The 15,719-nt window shown below is 43.2% G+C and overlaps 1 protein-coding gene across 4 annotated transcripts in view; it reads left to right on the top strand.

Annotated features, from left to right (window-relative positions):
- TNIK (TRAF2 and NCK interacting kinase) overlaps window positions 1-15,719 on the top strand; it is a 328,040-nt gene that overhangs the window by 302,936 nt on the left and 9,385 nt on the right. For all 4 annotated transcript variants that reach the window (XM_059731143.1, XM_019500863.2, XM_059731144.1 and 1 more), the window contains 5 exons: window positions 5,296-5,410; window positions 6,116-6,286; window positions 7,443-7,586; window positions 10,669-10,803; window positions 13,412-13,512. In XM_059731143.1, the coding sequence (XP_059587126.1) occupies window positions 5,296-5,410; window positions 6,116-6,286; window positions 7,443-7,586; window positions 10,669-10,803; window positions 13,412-13,512 (666 nt within the window). The remainder of the gene's footprint in view (window positions 1-5,295; window positions 5,411-6,115; window positions 6,287-7,442; window positions 7,587-10,668; window positions 10,804-13,411; window positions 13,513-15,719) is intronic.

The raw sequence follows: 15,719 nt of genomic DNA, 5'->3' as shown, positions 1-15,719 counted from the left end.
TGGTGCATGCAAACAGAGAATTTCATCCATCATAAGTCATGCATTTGAAAGTGCGTTGTTCTTAGTTGGAAATGATCCCTGTAAATATTGAGCTTTCCCTTCTAGAGAAAAGCTGATGTTTCATGGAGAATTTTGAAAAAGACACTCTGCAGAAACAATTTTGCATGCATATATTTATTATAGATGTGTGTGTACATACCCACAGGCACACACATACACAAACCCACAGGCACACAGAGTGTATGTATATGTGGCAGGGCACAAGCAGTGCGTGCCACTTGAGGAGGAGCTAGTAGGCTGTGAAGCAGCTGGCAGGTGGGCTCAGGCCCAATTAGGCAGTCACGTGACAGCTAGGAGGCCGCCTGATTGGAGGAAGGTTGGGCAATTAGAGCATAAGCCCTGACCCAGGGAGCAGGGCTTGCAGTTGCAACTGGGGAGCCAAAGGATGAACATCACCTGACCTGAGGACTGCTGCTCTGGTAACACCTGGATGTTAGGGTGGGAACTATGAGGATGGAAGAGGTTCCTGTGGGTCCTGGATAAGACCTGAAACTGTTCCCTGCGGGGGTTGGATAGTGCGGTGGGGCTGCCTGTGGTAGGGCAGCCCCCAGGAAATGCCCACCTGCACCGTCCTAGTGAAAGGTAAGGATAGGGTGCCAGAAAGTCTCAGCCCCTTGTGGGTGACCCCATGGAGGGGAAAGGCTAGGGGGGAGCACACCCTAAGAAAAGCATCTAGCAGTAATGCTGCCGAGACCCTGGAGAAGTGGGGAGGGCCCAAGTGGGGCCAAGGTCCACTGAGTGGAGCCTTAAGGGCGTAAGGCCCAGAGTAGGGGCCAGAGTGTGACCCAGTGTGGGGCAGAGTGAGCCAGAAGGGTCATGCAGGGCAGGACCTGGGTGGGACCTGAAGGGCAATGTAGAGTAGGGCCTGACCAGAGAGTGGGTGGCCCAGTGAGAGGTGGGATAGTGTGCCCTAGAGAAGGGGCCAGGAGGCCAAGGCCCACAGAGTGGGGCCTGAGGCCAGGTTTGTATTAAAGGCTGAGTGAAGCCCAGCAAAGGGGCCAGGGGAGTTGTAGGCAATTTTGGATGCCATCTGTGAGACATGGGACACAGTATTAGGGGGAGTTTGGAGCCATGCATTTTGGCCCTAGGCATCAGGGCAACAAATGGACAGCCTCCTGCATGTAAACATCAATTTGTGGCAACATCAAAGGCATGGCAGACGAGCAAGGGCGGGCTGTCCTAGACAGGGGGTGGGCCAGTGATATACTCAGCCCCAGGACAGCCCCCTGTTACCATATATTACATATATAATATAGCCTATATACTTATTTCTTTAGAACTAATTTCCTCAGATTGTTAATTCCCTGTATGGCTCCTAATTATTTTTTACTTTGACAACACAACCAGTTACTATAGAGACAAACAGTGATGTCACAGAAGGTTTTTGGAAATGGATAGAAAGCAACAGAAGAACCATAGGAAGTAGACGGTGGAAACATCTACTAGATTATCTGATTTTTCCCTTTCCAGTGCAGAAATGTGCCCTTCAGTACTTTTTCAGGTACTTTCTCCAGTTAATTTTAAAAATCCTAAGCAAGAAGGCTTCCTTTGTTTCGTTTTGGGGTGAATCTGTTGCCTAGTCAGGTATATCCTCCTGTCAAAAAGTCTCACCTGACACTAGGCCTAAATTTTCACTTTCTAAATTTAATCTCCTTAGCCTTAATTATATTCTAAATTACCCGCCACAGAGAAACTCTTCAGTTGTTTGTAGGCTGTTAATATATTACTGACATCTTTTAATCATTCCTTACCAAAGCTTTATATGAGGGTAATAGTTTCTAAAGTGTCTAAATGCCATTGGCTGTCACTAAGTAATTCTTGCATCACTTCAATGCCTTTGAAAATGTTACCCATAAAATTAAAGCCATCATCTCTAGGCTCCAAGTCGTTTTACTTCAGTTATAAGAACTGTCATCTTCACCTTTTATATTTATCTAATATAAAATATGCTGTTGGCCTTTGTGGGTGAAGAGGACCACGTCCAGCGGGGGGGGAAGAGAAAAGACATGGGAAAGAAACAGGGTGGGAGAAAGAAGGAAAAAGAAATAGAGGGGAAAGAGAGAGGAGGGGTGGAGGCTAGGTCACATGGGTACGCAGGTGACTTATAAGCTTGATCTTTGCCTTGAACAATCTGCTGCAGCAGGGGCAGGAAAGCAGTGAGGACCGAGTACAAGAGGTTTTCGTTTACCTGGCCATGCATTTCCTCATTGCTTCTGCTATACGTTGCCATCCAAAAGCCAGTGCTTCATTCTGGATTGATGACCTCCAGTTGGTTGGTTGGATGGTTATGAGCGATTTGCTCCCACAACTCCAGGTTGATGCCAGAACTCTTTAGGGACACCTTTAGGGTATCCTTGTACCGCTTCTTTGGTGCACCATGAGAGCGTACGACATTTGACAGTTTGCTGTAGAAAATTTTCTGTGGCAGGCAAGTGTCGGGCATTCTGGAAAGGTGGCCAACCCATCTTAACTGCACCAGTTTCAGTAGAGTGGGAATACTGGGGAGAAATGATCTTCTGAGCCACCTCAGTATTAGTAGAAAGATACCAATATAAAATATATCTAGTTATAAAGAGCAGAGATTAGGGAAAATTTGACCAAGCAGAATTGTTTCTAAATAAATACCTTTCAGACTTTACTGTAAGTTAGACTTTAGGATAGCATTCATTCACTGAACCTTTTGAAAGAGAATTTTATAAGCTGAAATATCTGAATCATAAAAAAACTGCAAAGAACTCTTTCAACTACATATTCACTCTTGAACTTATTAGTTTAATCCCTGCCCTGTATGCAAAAGATCTTGCAGTCTTTCTTGAAACTCCGGCATCTTACTGAGGGCATGGTAAGATGGTGCCGACCGTGGAGAGAAGCATACACTTTTAGCTGAGTGGCTATTTTTTTAATACTAAGTGTGATATATCAGTATGCATGCAATGGCCATGCATTTTGCCTTCAGGCATAGATAGCAGATTTGATTCTAGGCCTTAGTGGCTTAAAGGAAATCTGTACTAAAGAAGAAAACTATGAATTTCTTCTGTGCTGGAAGACTTGACTCTTACTATTGTAACAGCTTTTAATATAGGTCATAAATGTAACATATCCTGAGTAAATACTGTAATAGGAAAATAAGCTGCTCAACTAGGGGAAAGCTCATGCCATTACAATTCCCAAGATAAGAGTTTCATTTTGCTGGGGAGAAGGTCTTAGCCTCATTTTCTTGACCTAACAAAGCAGAGACTTTAAAAAGAAAGCAGTGCAGCATTAGAACTTTTTTCCAGATTGGTATTGCAAAGAGTATCGGCTTCATCATTCCCAGGTTAAATATTGTTAGCTTAGAAAATGACCTTTTCATCCCTCTAACTTTAATTTTGCAGTTTGATTGAATTTAAACTTTTTATTTTAAACTAAGTAGCCCAGTAAAGTAATCTACCAAGATGTATTATGCAGTTGATAACATACGTAGGAAATAAACAGTGGTTGGTATGGTAAACTGCAAAACAGCCATGGATAAAGACATATGACCAATTCTATTTATTGTGTGTATTTGTACATCTCATGTTGTTCTGTCCACTAATTCACTTCTTCCAAGAGCTGGAACTGCTTCTAAGATTTAGGTCTCTGGATTGTCAACAAAAAACGTTAAAAATATTTACTAAAAACATTTACTTCCACCCCAAATGTTTGGTTTCTTCCCAGAATTAAAGTAGCCAGATGCTCAAGATGAACAGTATTCAGTCCTGGATCAAGGATGCTTCTAATCTAAGATCTAGTAATTGCACAAACTAACAGAGCTAGAAATGGGAATTGTATTAGACAGCCACCATATGCCCCTTTAGCAGTATTTTGTTTGTTCTGGCTAATCACAAGATGGTGGCTAGTCAAACTAGAAAAGTTATGCCTCCAAAAATGTCCTAGGTACATTTCAGAAACCTCTAAACATTATTACTTATTTTTTCTGTCTCTTCGAGACAGTGCCATGAGATCCTTTTGAGGATGCCACATTATGCCACACGACCTTAGCACTGTTATGTGTATGCATTGGCACACCTAATTCACAAGTTAAACCCAGAGATTGCAAATAGGGATTGCATAGTGGCAAGCCATTCTGACCGATTGTGGTCTTTGCTGAATTGTTTGGAACAGAAGAATTGCTCTATTATACGTCCATGGCCATAGAGTGAATGAAACCTAGGAGGTGGCATTTTCTGAGGGATGGCTTGAGAAACACTGCTTGGAGAAGATAGTTACAGTTGAAATTATGCTGATACAGGGAGCTTAGTTTTATGGGTGCACATATACCAAAAATCAGAGTTGTGAGGGGAAGGGAAGTCTTCCCTGCCTGGGCTGTCTGCACAGTGAAGGCAGCCACTATTGAAGCAGCATCAGCATGGATGGCAGCAACCCTGTGGCACGGGCTCCCTGGGAGCTGCCGCTGGTGCCCTGTTCACTCCTCCTTCCCTGAGATACGCTGTTGGGTACAGGAGTGACAAAGACTGCCAGGAAGGAGAGGAAAGAGGGAAGCACCATTTTGCTTGCCCTCCACCCCCCCCCCCCCCAAATACACAGCTGGATGCAGTGCTCTGCCTGTAGCAGGCAGTGTGGGGCTGCCCTGCTGTGGCAGATATTTCCCAGGGTGCAGTTCTGGCACACCCCCTTGTAGTTGGTGCCGAAGGCTGGTGCCCTGTCCCAGAACTGTAGGTTTGTTTCTTGCCCGTGGCCCCAGGCTCAGCAGGGCGGCAGTGTAAACATGGTGTAAAGTGCTCTCAAACATTTCTGCGCTTTGTTGTCTTTGGCATATGTGATGCACACCAGTTACGCAGTAGTGCAGGCCAGCGCAGTATAACGTCATCTCTGACCCTTTTTGGAGAGATCCAGCAAAATTCACTGAGGATGTCTCTGCTCATGAGCTCCTCAGCCAAGCCAGGCTTCTGTCATTAAACCTTTTACAGCATATTGCCACATGTGCCCTAGTCAGCCCTCATGCTGTGTATTATAGTCCTTTTCTTTTTCAAAGTGCTGTACAAGCCTTCCTGAATTTGTTTGTTTATAATGTCTACGGAGATCACTTATTTTTGGAGGGGAAAATGTACATAAAAACCTAATATGATGTAACAGCAGGAATGAGAGGTTTTGAACAGAGGGCTATGGGGAAGGGTGACTTTTTTTTGTGAACTAAAGGAAGAACATTGTTATAATTCTTTCCTCTGAGCCATTACTCCATTGCTTACTTTATAGTATGGCATGGGAAGTAGCACCAAAGCCTCTTTCACGCCATTTGTGGATACCAGAGTTTACCAGACCTCCCCTACTGATGAAGATGAAGATGAGGATGAAGAGTCCTCTGCTACTGGTAGGAAGCACTGGGGCCTGTACTGGGAACAGTCAAGAAGTGGGCAATATGATTCGTATAAGATCAAGATAAACAACCCCAAAAAGTCTTTCAGGCTCCCAAAAGTTCATTGACTTTCTTTTTCGTGTTACTTTCATTTCCACTTTCTGTCCGAATCCCAGAAATAGTGAAAGGGAACAGGAAGCAGGAAATTGTGAAAATCTATCCATCCTTCTCTGACTTGAGAGGTCCTTTTGTAGGATCTCATAGAGATTTGTACAGTATTGAAACATTGCTGTTTCTGCTGTTTATTTTATTTGTATTGCTGTAACAGCACAGCCCTGGTTGTGGATCTGAACCACTTTGTGCTTGTCACCATGAACATAGAACAAAAAGGCAGACCCCAAAGAGCTTGTACTCAAAATATAAACCATGAGACAATGGACTCGCCCACAGAGACAGAGATGTAGCCCAAGAAAACAGGACAGTAATATTGGTGAATCTGACAGGCAGTGGGCTGAGCACACCATCTCCTCAAGCTTTCCCCAAAAAGTCCATTTCTAACTGAGTTCAGTTATCCCATAAATATGGATCTTGAATCAAACACCAGCTGGTTTGTAGGTTCTTTAATATTGTTTTTTCCTGTATAAAAATGAAACATAATATGAATATTTCTGATTAGTGAAATAGCCAGTTGATTAAAGAGCTAGTCTTTCTTTTTTTCAGCACTGTTTACCAGTGAGCTGCTCCGACAAGAACAGGCCAAGCTGAACGAGGCAAGAAAAATCTCTGTGGTAAATGTGAACCCAACAAATATCCGTCCCCACAGCGACACACCAGAGATCCGGAAGTACAAGAAGCGCTTCAATTCAGAAATACTCTGTGCTGCTTTATGGGGTAAACTTGTATAACTACCTAATGTCTGTCACAAAGCTGTCTGGAGCCTATGAGTGAAAATTAGATGTGAATATTCTTAAGGCTTCCTCATGCAACTGTGTCTCAGTCTGCAGCAGCCTTATGCTACACAACAGGCACGTTGGGCAGTTTATAGTTGATGGATGTTATGCGATCAGCTGATTTTCTTATCCTTGAGCACCTGTGTTTGCTGTTAAAGTCACATGTATTGCCTGTTATATGGGTGCATAGGCACCTAAAATTGCCTCGTTGCCATTTTAGAACCACCAGTTCCAGATTGGTGCCCGAAGGGTGTACAGACACGTTTGAAAACCTGAGTTTTCCATTTCCAAATGCATTTCACCTTGTTTGTTTTGTCAGCATAGTGTATCAGCCAGCAGTGTGCACTATGTGCACCTGCCTCCAGTGCTTATTACAGTTTTGCAGTAGGATAATAAGAGGCAACATGTAAAATTTACAAAAATGGCAGAATGACTTAAGTGAAAGTCAGTGGGTCTTAGACTTTTTGAAAATGGAACTAGAGCAGGTGACAAGGAGTCAACAATAGTGACTTCTTGCCATCTGGGATACCATTGGCGAAATCAGTTAAGCTTTTTAACTTGAATCAGAAGAGGGATAATATCATGTACCCCAACAGAGTAGGGTCAGCTCTCAAAAATTAAGGTTTATTAAATGGTGGTTTTCATAGCATTGGATGGAAAGTTCTATCAAAGTGTAAATTATTATAATAACTCTTTTCATTATAAGAGTGATTGTTCATTGTAAGAGTGATTTTAATGCTTATAGTATTTCCCTATACCTTTCTGGTACATAATCTCACAGTGTTTTTTTGTAGTTGTGTTTACTTCCTTTCTGGGAATCTAAGGGAGCAGAGCATGAGTCAGACGAGCTGATCTATGGTCCATTGAAATGGGTTTGTAGCATTGACAAAGTAGGCTGTATCCTACGAAAGCCTACATTTTTCTGAACAAGTTAGCCTTTAAGATGCTTCTGCCTGACTTGAGACTAACGCAGCTAACTGCCTTTGTCTGAGATGAGTAGAAAAACTTGTTGTCTGCAGTAGGCTATGGATGTGACACTTCAGGCAGCAACAGTGGAGCCCTGTTTCAGCTGTCCTATTTGTTTGTTTCTTATGCAGGTGTAAACCTATTAGTGGGTACAGAAAATGGTCTGATGCTATTGGATCGAAGTGGACAAGGGAAGGTCTACAACCTAATCAACAGGAGGCGATTTCAGCAGATGGATGTACTAGAAGGACTTAATGTCCTTGTAACAATATCTGGTATGTCTGTCATCCTGTTTTGGAGTTCATTAAACCTTTCTATTTTCATTTTTCTGAGAGCAGTTCAACCTCAGAAAGGACCTACTTCACTAGCATCAGAGTAAGAATAACAGGATTAACCTTGAGTTTATTAATATAGAATCAAAGATGTTCAATCTGCAAAACACTTATTGGGCATCTTTGTTCTATCTCATTGCAATTCAGCATCATTATATTATATTTTCATTTACTGGAGAGGGAAGATACCACATATAGCCAATTTGCAGCTTGTATTCCTGCAACCAAAAAAAAATGCAAACTTGTACATCCAGGCCCTGTGAATAAGCTTGATGACAGTGTGATTACTAGGGATCCTGGTTTTCTTGTACATTCTCTGATAAGAACTGCAAATTCTCTGATTTAAAAAAACCCCAAAATCTTCAATGAAAATGGACTCACTCACGTTCTATATATATAGGTATCAACTGAACACAATGTTTTATTGATACATTTACAATTATAAAGCAATTTGGAAGCCTACTGGTACCTCAGTCACTATAAAAAAATACATTCGAAGTACCTATAAAATTTAGTATTTGATTTTGGGTTTCTTATCATGGAAAATCAGCGTTCCCCCTGCCCCCTTCACTCACAAGGACACGGGTGCAAACCCCTCACTCCCAAGCCACAGCCCCCCCCAGCCCTGCCAGAGGGGGTTCCTAGCTGTCAGGGCTACAGGGCCAGAGATCTGGGTCTGCAGCCCCCTGCCCCTGCAGCAGAGCCCAGGCTGCAGCTGCTGCCCAGAGGTGGCAGTGGCTGCTGCAGCCCAGGGAACAGAATGGGGAGTCCAGCTCCCCGGCCCCCATGGGCAGCATGGCTGGGGCAGAGCCCATGGTGGGGGTGTGTGCAGGTGCGGGTTGCCTGCTGTGGGCTCGAGCTCCCCACTCTGCTGCTCTTCCCACTCTGCAGCCCAGTGGGTAGGACTCAGCACAGCAGGGCAGAGCAGGACTGGGCAGAGAAGTTCATTGCCACTGCTGGGAGCTCTGCACTGCCACAGCAAAACGTCCCGTGTCCACCTGGCAACAGCAAGGGGCATAACACCATGGTGCCACCTCACTGCTGCCGAGTGAGCAGGGAGCATCTCGCCAGGGTAGCGTGTGGCTTGCAGTGGCAAGGAGCTTCCCCGCCCAGCCCTGCTCTGCCTTGCCATGCTGGGTCCTACCCGGTGGGCTACAGAGGCCCTGGGGGGAAGGCAGCAGGGCAGGGAGCTCCCACCCCGAGCACATAGCTGGCAGGGAGCCATCCCCCACGTGCACATGGTGCCCCCTGTCTGGCAGCCCTCCTCCTACTCTCCCCACCCCCTTGCAGGCTGGAACTCTGCCTGCCTGCAGAGAGCTCTTTGCAAAAATGGAAATTGTGTACGTTTGTCTGTTAAAATTAAAAATCTGCGTTTTTCTCAGTTAATAGGGAAAATCCGCAGGGTTTTTCCGCTTTTCCGTGGGAAATGGAAAACCCAGATCCCTGGTGATTGCACGGCAAGCAGACTGTGCTTTCCTTTTGATTTCCTTTTGAATACTTGTCTACCGGTTCTGTGGTGCATTTAAATTACAAGAGTGCCCAAAAACAGCACTATAACTATAACTCAGTTTTCAACCAGTAACATTCTATGTTACAATAGTAGTATAAGAGTGATGTTGTAGCCATGATAGTCCAGAAATTGTGAGGCATGATATGTTTTATTGGACTAGCTGTGTAGTTGGGATAGAAGCTTTCAACAGTAAGACCTGACAAAGAATGTCTTGCCTTTCAAAAGCTTCTCTAGCTCTATCGCAACTATACAGCTGGTCCAATAAAAAAAAAAATCACCTCCTGAAACATGGACACTTAGCAACAGCAATCTTAAGGTTTATATCCTACATAAAGTGTGACCACCAGAGGGCATGCTAATTGTGCAAATCTCACAATCCATCTATACTCCAGAGCCAGACATGCACATTTAGCATATTGTTACCTCAAATGGTGATAGCTGGCTTGCAAGATTTAAAACTGCAGAGCTGCTTGGAAGACTTTGTGAATGAAGGTGTCAGAAAGATTTAGATGTGGGAGAAGTAAATGAGGACTGTTCATCTGGTGATGATTGAAATACTATGGTGCATGGAAGCTATGATATGTAGTGATCCTGAGGAAGTTGAGAATGGTAGGGGTTGACAACAATACCTCTAGGTCCAAAAGCAAGGTCCATTACTGCCTGAGCTAAAAAACAGTTCTGTCACCCAAATGCATAAATAGTGTGGTGGCTGGGAGAGCTGGTCAAAACTTTTTTGTCAGAGCATTTTTTTAAATTCGTCAAAAGCATTATATTTTTTTGCAGAAACTTAACTGTTTCAGTAAAACTTTCAGGAAGGTGCCTTGGTTCCCAGGATAGGCTTTCACTTGCGAGACAGAGGCAAACACTGCATAGGGAGTTTATACATGTGCTCCTGGAGTGGGGAGGGAATTAGCTCATTGATTGAGCTTTAGTTAAAGCTCTCTCACCACCGTTTTTCAATGTGGGGACAATGACACATGAGACACTGGAGTCTGCTGGAGTGCAATATTAATTAACATGCTCCAGCAGACTCAATTGATAACAAACAGCGTATTGGGGTGTCAGAGTAATGCGTCGCGCATTGGAGCAGCCTTGCTGCTCATGTATAGGCACCCATAGTCTGGTGGTTAGGGACCTCTGCTGGGATGTGGGAGCCTGCTTTTGCCTCATTTCTTCTTGGCCAATGAAAGTATAGTTTTCGAACAGGAGAGAATAGCGTGATCAAGAGACCTTCTGTAGGCTGGTGTTTCAGGTATGCACCTGTGATGTTGGACACCTAAGTTCTGCTCCTTATTCTGGTATGTAAGTGCATTATTTCCATGAAGACGCGTTTAAAGGTGTCAGTTTCATTCTGATGCATCAAAAATAAAAGAAATTCAAGTAACTCTAGCTGAGGTATCTCTATGCTACTCACTGTGCAGTATAGACCTACTCCTGAAGAGAGGCAGGGCACTGCATTAGATTGTAGCTACATTGTGTTTTAAGTCTTAATAAGTATTTTAATTTTTCCAATAGGAAAAAAGAACAAACTGCGAGTTTACTACCTTTCATGGTTAAGAAATAGGATTTTACACAATGACCCTGAAGTAGAAAAGAAGCAAGGCTGGATCACTGTGGGAGACTTGGAAGGCTGCATACACTATAAAGTTGGTGAGTGCGACACGGTTTATATGTTGTATCTAGCCCCTCTGGAGGAGAAATTTACCATAGTCCATACTACAAATTGTTACGTTTACTCTAGTATTGAAGAAAAAAGAGTAATGCATCAGTAGTCCTGAAGTTGATGGGCAACTCTGTTTGGTATTTATATGACCCTTAAGGCCTGAATTCCCCATCTGCACTGGTATAAATTGGGAGTAATGCTCCCAAAGTATGTGAAGCCTTAGCAGTATAAAACTAGGATAAACAATAGAAGAATAAGGCCCTCAGTTACTAACCTTCCAATTAATCTTGGAAGGACTTGATTCAGTTTTCCTTATTTCTCAACAACTGAAAATTTTGAAGACTGTTCTTTTACCCTGGTTTCTTCCAAACTGTGCCAATAGGAGACTTTGTTTCCTTAGGCCCTCTCTACACATTCCCTGTATCATGCAATCATAGGGTTAATTGCTCAATTAGTTAATTTGCACATGCAGTCTAAATTATCGCACTATAAAAAGGTCCACCCATTATAAAGATGTTGATCAAAAATGTGTACTAACTTTATAGCTGGTTGCTATCCAGCTTTAATTTGCATATGTAGCAGGGTCTGCCCCTGCAGCTGTGAGCCCTGTCAGCTGACAAAACTCCCAGATGCAGGGGTGCACCATGCGCAGCTGGGACTGAGTCCTGCAGCTGAGGGGACTCTCAGCCATGGCAGCACTGGGCATCTGCAGACTTTAGGTCCCAGTAACACCCTGGGGCCACTGGGACAGAGACCCACAGCTGTGAACACTGGGTCCCAGCAGCTGTGGAGCATGGTTGCAATCTTCTGGTCTTGAGGACACACCATGCACCATAGGAGCCTGCTTCTTGCCAGAGCTAGGGATTGGGTTCCTCCTGCACAGCCAGTAAGGTTCAATGGGATCTAATGCATGATCCCACAATCATGCTTCCTGCCATGCATGTGGCATTGTGTGGATCACACATTAGATACCATTGTACCTTTACCTGCATATCTAGGGGACCCTTAATTACACATAGGCTAGAGACAGGCATTACACATAAACTGGTTTAAGTGATCAGAAACTGGTTTAAACCTGTAACAGAACAGATGTTCAGTGCACATAAACCAGTTTGAAAATGGCTGAGCCCCATTTGAGATAAACCTGGTTGAATGTAGTATCAGACTTAACTGAGTTGGGTCAAACTGGTTTATGCAGTGTCTGTCCCAGACCCCTTGCTGGTTTAAGTCAAATCAGACACTCCCAGCATTCCAGCATGCTCTCTGGGCTGGGCGAGGCTCTCTGCTCCACAGCAGAGCTGGCCTCTCCCCTCTGCTCCCTGGCTGGAGCTTGGCACAGACTGCAGGCATCCCTGCTCCCCCTTTCCCCTCCCCAGCCCTCTGCCTTACAGACACTTCTCAGCATTAGCTTAGCAGACCACATACTGGCTACCGTCCATGCTGTGGCAGACATGACAAAGGCAGAATCAACAGGTAGCTGGTAATGTCCTTCTGTTGTTTTCTTAATGGGGTGATGAACACTGTTATCAATTCCCAGCTGGGCTGGTCAGAAGGGGGGAACCCCTCTCTAATCAAAGTGTCGTGCCAGGGCTTGGCCACACCCCCCCTCAGCTCAGCACTTTGGAAGGGAAGGGAGGGCTGCCCTAGCACCCCCCAGCTTCTAGCCTAAGCCACTGCAGGCATGTGCCTGCATGTCTGGCATGTCTGTGCAGTTACAAAGTGATTTAGCCTAGCCAGGTTAGACTAACCTGCAAAGATTGAATCAGCTCAGGCTTTTTGAATGTCTGTCCTTAGCCATATTGAGCAGCTCAAGTTACCACCTGGCGGCACCTGATAATACTCTACTCTTCTGATGGGAATACCAGCATTGCCACACCAAAACTAACTAATAAACCGTGTTGTCTAGAATCCTGTCTTTGATGCTAGGTGCTTTGCAAGATGATTTAAAACTTGTATCAGTATACAGTTGCCTCTGTGCTCAGTGAGACAATTTCTTCCTAAACTTAGCTAGCAAATGGTTACCAACCTATGTATGCTATGAAGCATAAACACAAACGCCCCTTGAAATGTGATACTGACTATTGTAACAGCAGGTGGTAATTTGAATGAATGAATGAATGAATGAGCTGGTGCTTTCACAGTCCACAGTTCAGGAAGATTTAGTTTGATGGAAAAGTTTTTGGAAGAAAACTGCCTTAAAATATTTTATTATTAAATGATCTCTCCTTTTTAAATATGATTAACCTCACATTAATGACAATAGAAATGTATCAAATTGCATTTTTTTTGTTCTATAGTCAAGCTTATTCGAAAAAGAAAAAAAATAATTTTTCCCCTTTTTATTTGTAGGTGATATTTGGCCTGACAGAATTCCAATTCACAAATAGTATTTTGAAAACAACTACAGGAATTGGGAAGGTGGTGGGGGGAATTCAGTATGCCACAGTAATAGTTAAACTTTAGATTCATCTATATGTATCAGATGGAAACTTCTCTATTGGAAAGATGGCCTTGGAAGCCCTTCTTTGAGATATGTTGTTCAATCTTACTTTAATTAAATGGATATTTTAAAAATCAGTTTTATTTTAATTTTAGTGAAATATGAAAGAATCAAGTTCTTGGTGATTGCCTTAAAGAATGCTGTAGAGATATATGCCTGGGCTCCTAAACCATATCACAAGTTTATGGCATTTAAGGTATGTTTGTGTTACTTTAAAAAATTCTCCATAATTATAAATGCATTGGAATATAGTTATTATGCAGATTAAGAGTATTTATACCTCTTTTAGTTATAGTCTACAGGCTTCTTACCAGGTCAAGGTAAGGAGAGGCAGCTCACTTATTTAATGATGTAATGAACCGACTAAAACATTACCTGGCAGATGTCTTAATGATGTAACTCTTCCATGCTTCAGGCAACCAAAAGGATTCTTTGAGAACTAAGATACTGTATTTATCTGCCTTTGCAAATTATAAATAAAAAATCATGGATAAAAGGTGCAAGATAAAGAGCTAAGAATTGCTAATCATTAGCGTTTACTTGTGCTTAGTGTGTGTTTTTTGCTCAGTGGTTTGGCCATCTTACTTCTTTACTATTAATTTTGTCATACAGATTAAATAAATTAGTTCATTTACCACTAATTTTTGTTTTGAATAATAATAATACAGTTTTTTGCATTTTAAGAGGTTTGTTTCCCCAATACAGATTTTTATCTCAATGTATAAAAATCCATAATGGAGGCCACTTTTTTTTTTTCAATCCCCCCCCCCCCCCTGCCCCCAAGTTTTTTTCACTGGTCTTTCATACATCACTATCTGCATTTTAAAGCACTTTTCATGTTTAGATCTGTGCAAACGCTATCTGCAAGGGAACAGCAAGTTCAGATAATTTTTCATGATCAGGGTTGAGCAGTTTGCACCCATTTACTGCATGTGGTTCATTTAGGACAGGGTCATAGTTTCCTTCCCTGAGCAAAGCCCAGCATAAGTGGGCTTCTTGCAAAGAATAAACCAGAATTGTAATGGGACAGGTTCTCCCCACACTTCAGGAGAGATATGAAGTTGCTGATTTGTTCAGTAGCCACTTTGCCAGTCTATGGGCTAAATAGTGTCCACCACCTTTTTCTGGAACTCTGCAAATAAAAAGCATCCTCAGGGGGCCAATACAAAGCCCTTTCTCTCCTTGGTTATTTTGCCTGCACCCTACTACAGGAGATGCATGGCATGGAATTTCATAGTTTCTAGGGTCGGAAGGGACCTGAACAGATCATCAAGTCCGACCCTCTGCCATGAGCAGGAGCGAGGGATCGTAATACCCCAGCTAGATATCTATCCAACCTCCTCTTGAAGACCCCCGAGGTAGGGGAGAGCACCACCTCCCTTGGTAGTCCATTCCAGAGCCTGGCAGACCTAACCGTAAAGTAATGTCTTCTGATATCGAGCCTAAATCTGCTCTCAATCAATTCGTGGCCGTTATTCCTTATTATCCCAGGTGGTGCCCAGGGGAACAGAGCCTCACCTATTTTCTGCTGGTCCCCCTGGTGAGTTTATAGACAGCCACCAGATCCCCCTCTCAGTCTTTTCTCGTGGAGGCTGAATAGATTCAGTGGTGGCTAGGGCCTAAGGAAACTGGAAATAAAACTAAAAGAGACTAAAGGACTAAATTCTAGAGCTTTTCTGGTTGGTCTAATAAAAGATATCAGATTCACCCAAGGAACCTTGTCTGCCTAAGAGCTTTTCTGAGGCACCTGTCAAAATGAAGGGACAGCAAGGGATGGGATTTGTCCAAGCCATAAGATGAAAAGACAGGACATGAACTTATGGTGTCCTTGAGGGGTTTTGTGACTTCAGGACTTCCAAATAGCCCTTGCCCATACTACCCTGTGCAGGCTATTTGTACTTCTAGCAAGACTGTACCACAACATAAGAATGAGAGCTAACTGTTTTAAAACCCCAGTACAGGCAGAGATTAGCTGTACTTTTGTGCTGTCTATATGGGCATTTTAGGGTATTATATTCCTAAGTTTGAAAAGCCCCTCTGTGAGGAAAAGACAAGGGATGTGTATGGGACTCGTATTCTGAAGGTGAAGGAGGTGGTAGAGGAGTGTGACAATCTTCGTATGGAGACACACGGGCTTTCAAGCTTGTTCTGTATCTGAATCCCTATTTACAGTGTCTGCATGGCAAAATACAGCGTTTATGTAACGTGTCAGACAACCTGATGGTTACTTAAAAAGGCAAGGAAAAACATTAGAGCAGAACTTCACGTAAGATATATTGTTATAGAAAGAGCTGTGATAGCAAATCTGCTTAGACAGCTAGAGTGACCAAGAAATACTCCTCCCCCCTCCCCCCAGGCATCTGAGATTAAAATAGGAATATAACTAGTGATACATTTAATAAG

The sequence above is a fragment of the Alligator mississippiensis genome, chromosome 7, assembly GCF_030867095.1.
Source record: "Alligator mississippiensis isolate rAllMis1 chromosome 7, rAllMis1, whole genome shotgun sequence".
In the NCBI taxonomy this organism is placed as follows: domain Eukaryota; kingdom Metazoa; phylum Chordata; order Crocodylia; family Alligatoridae; genus Alligator; species Alligator mississippiensis.
The sequence above is the reverse complement of the archived record's forward strand: the minus strand, read 5'-3'. Positions and strand labels throughout refer to the sequence as shown.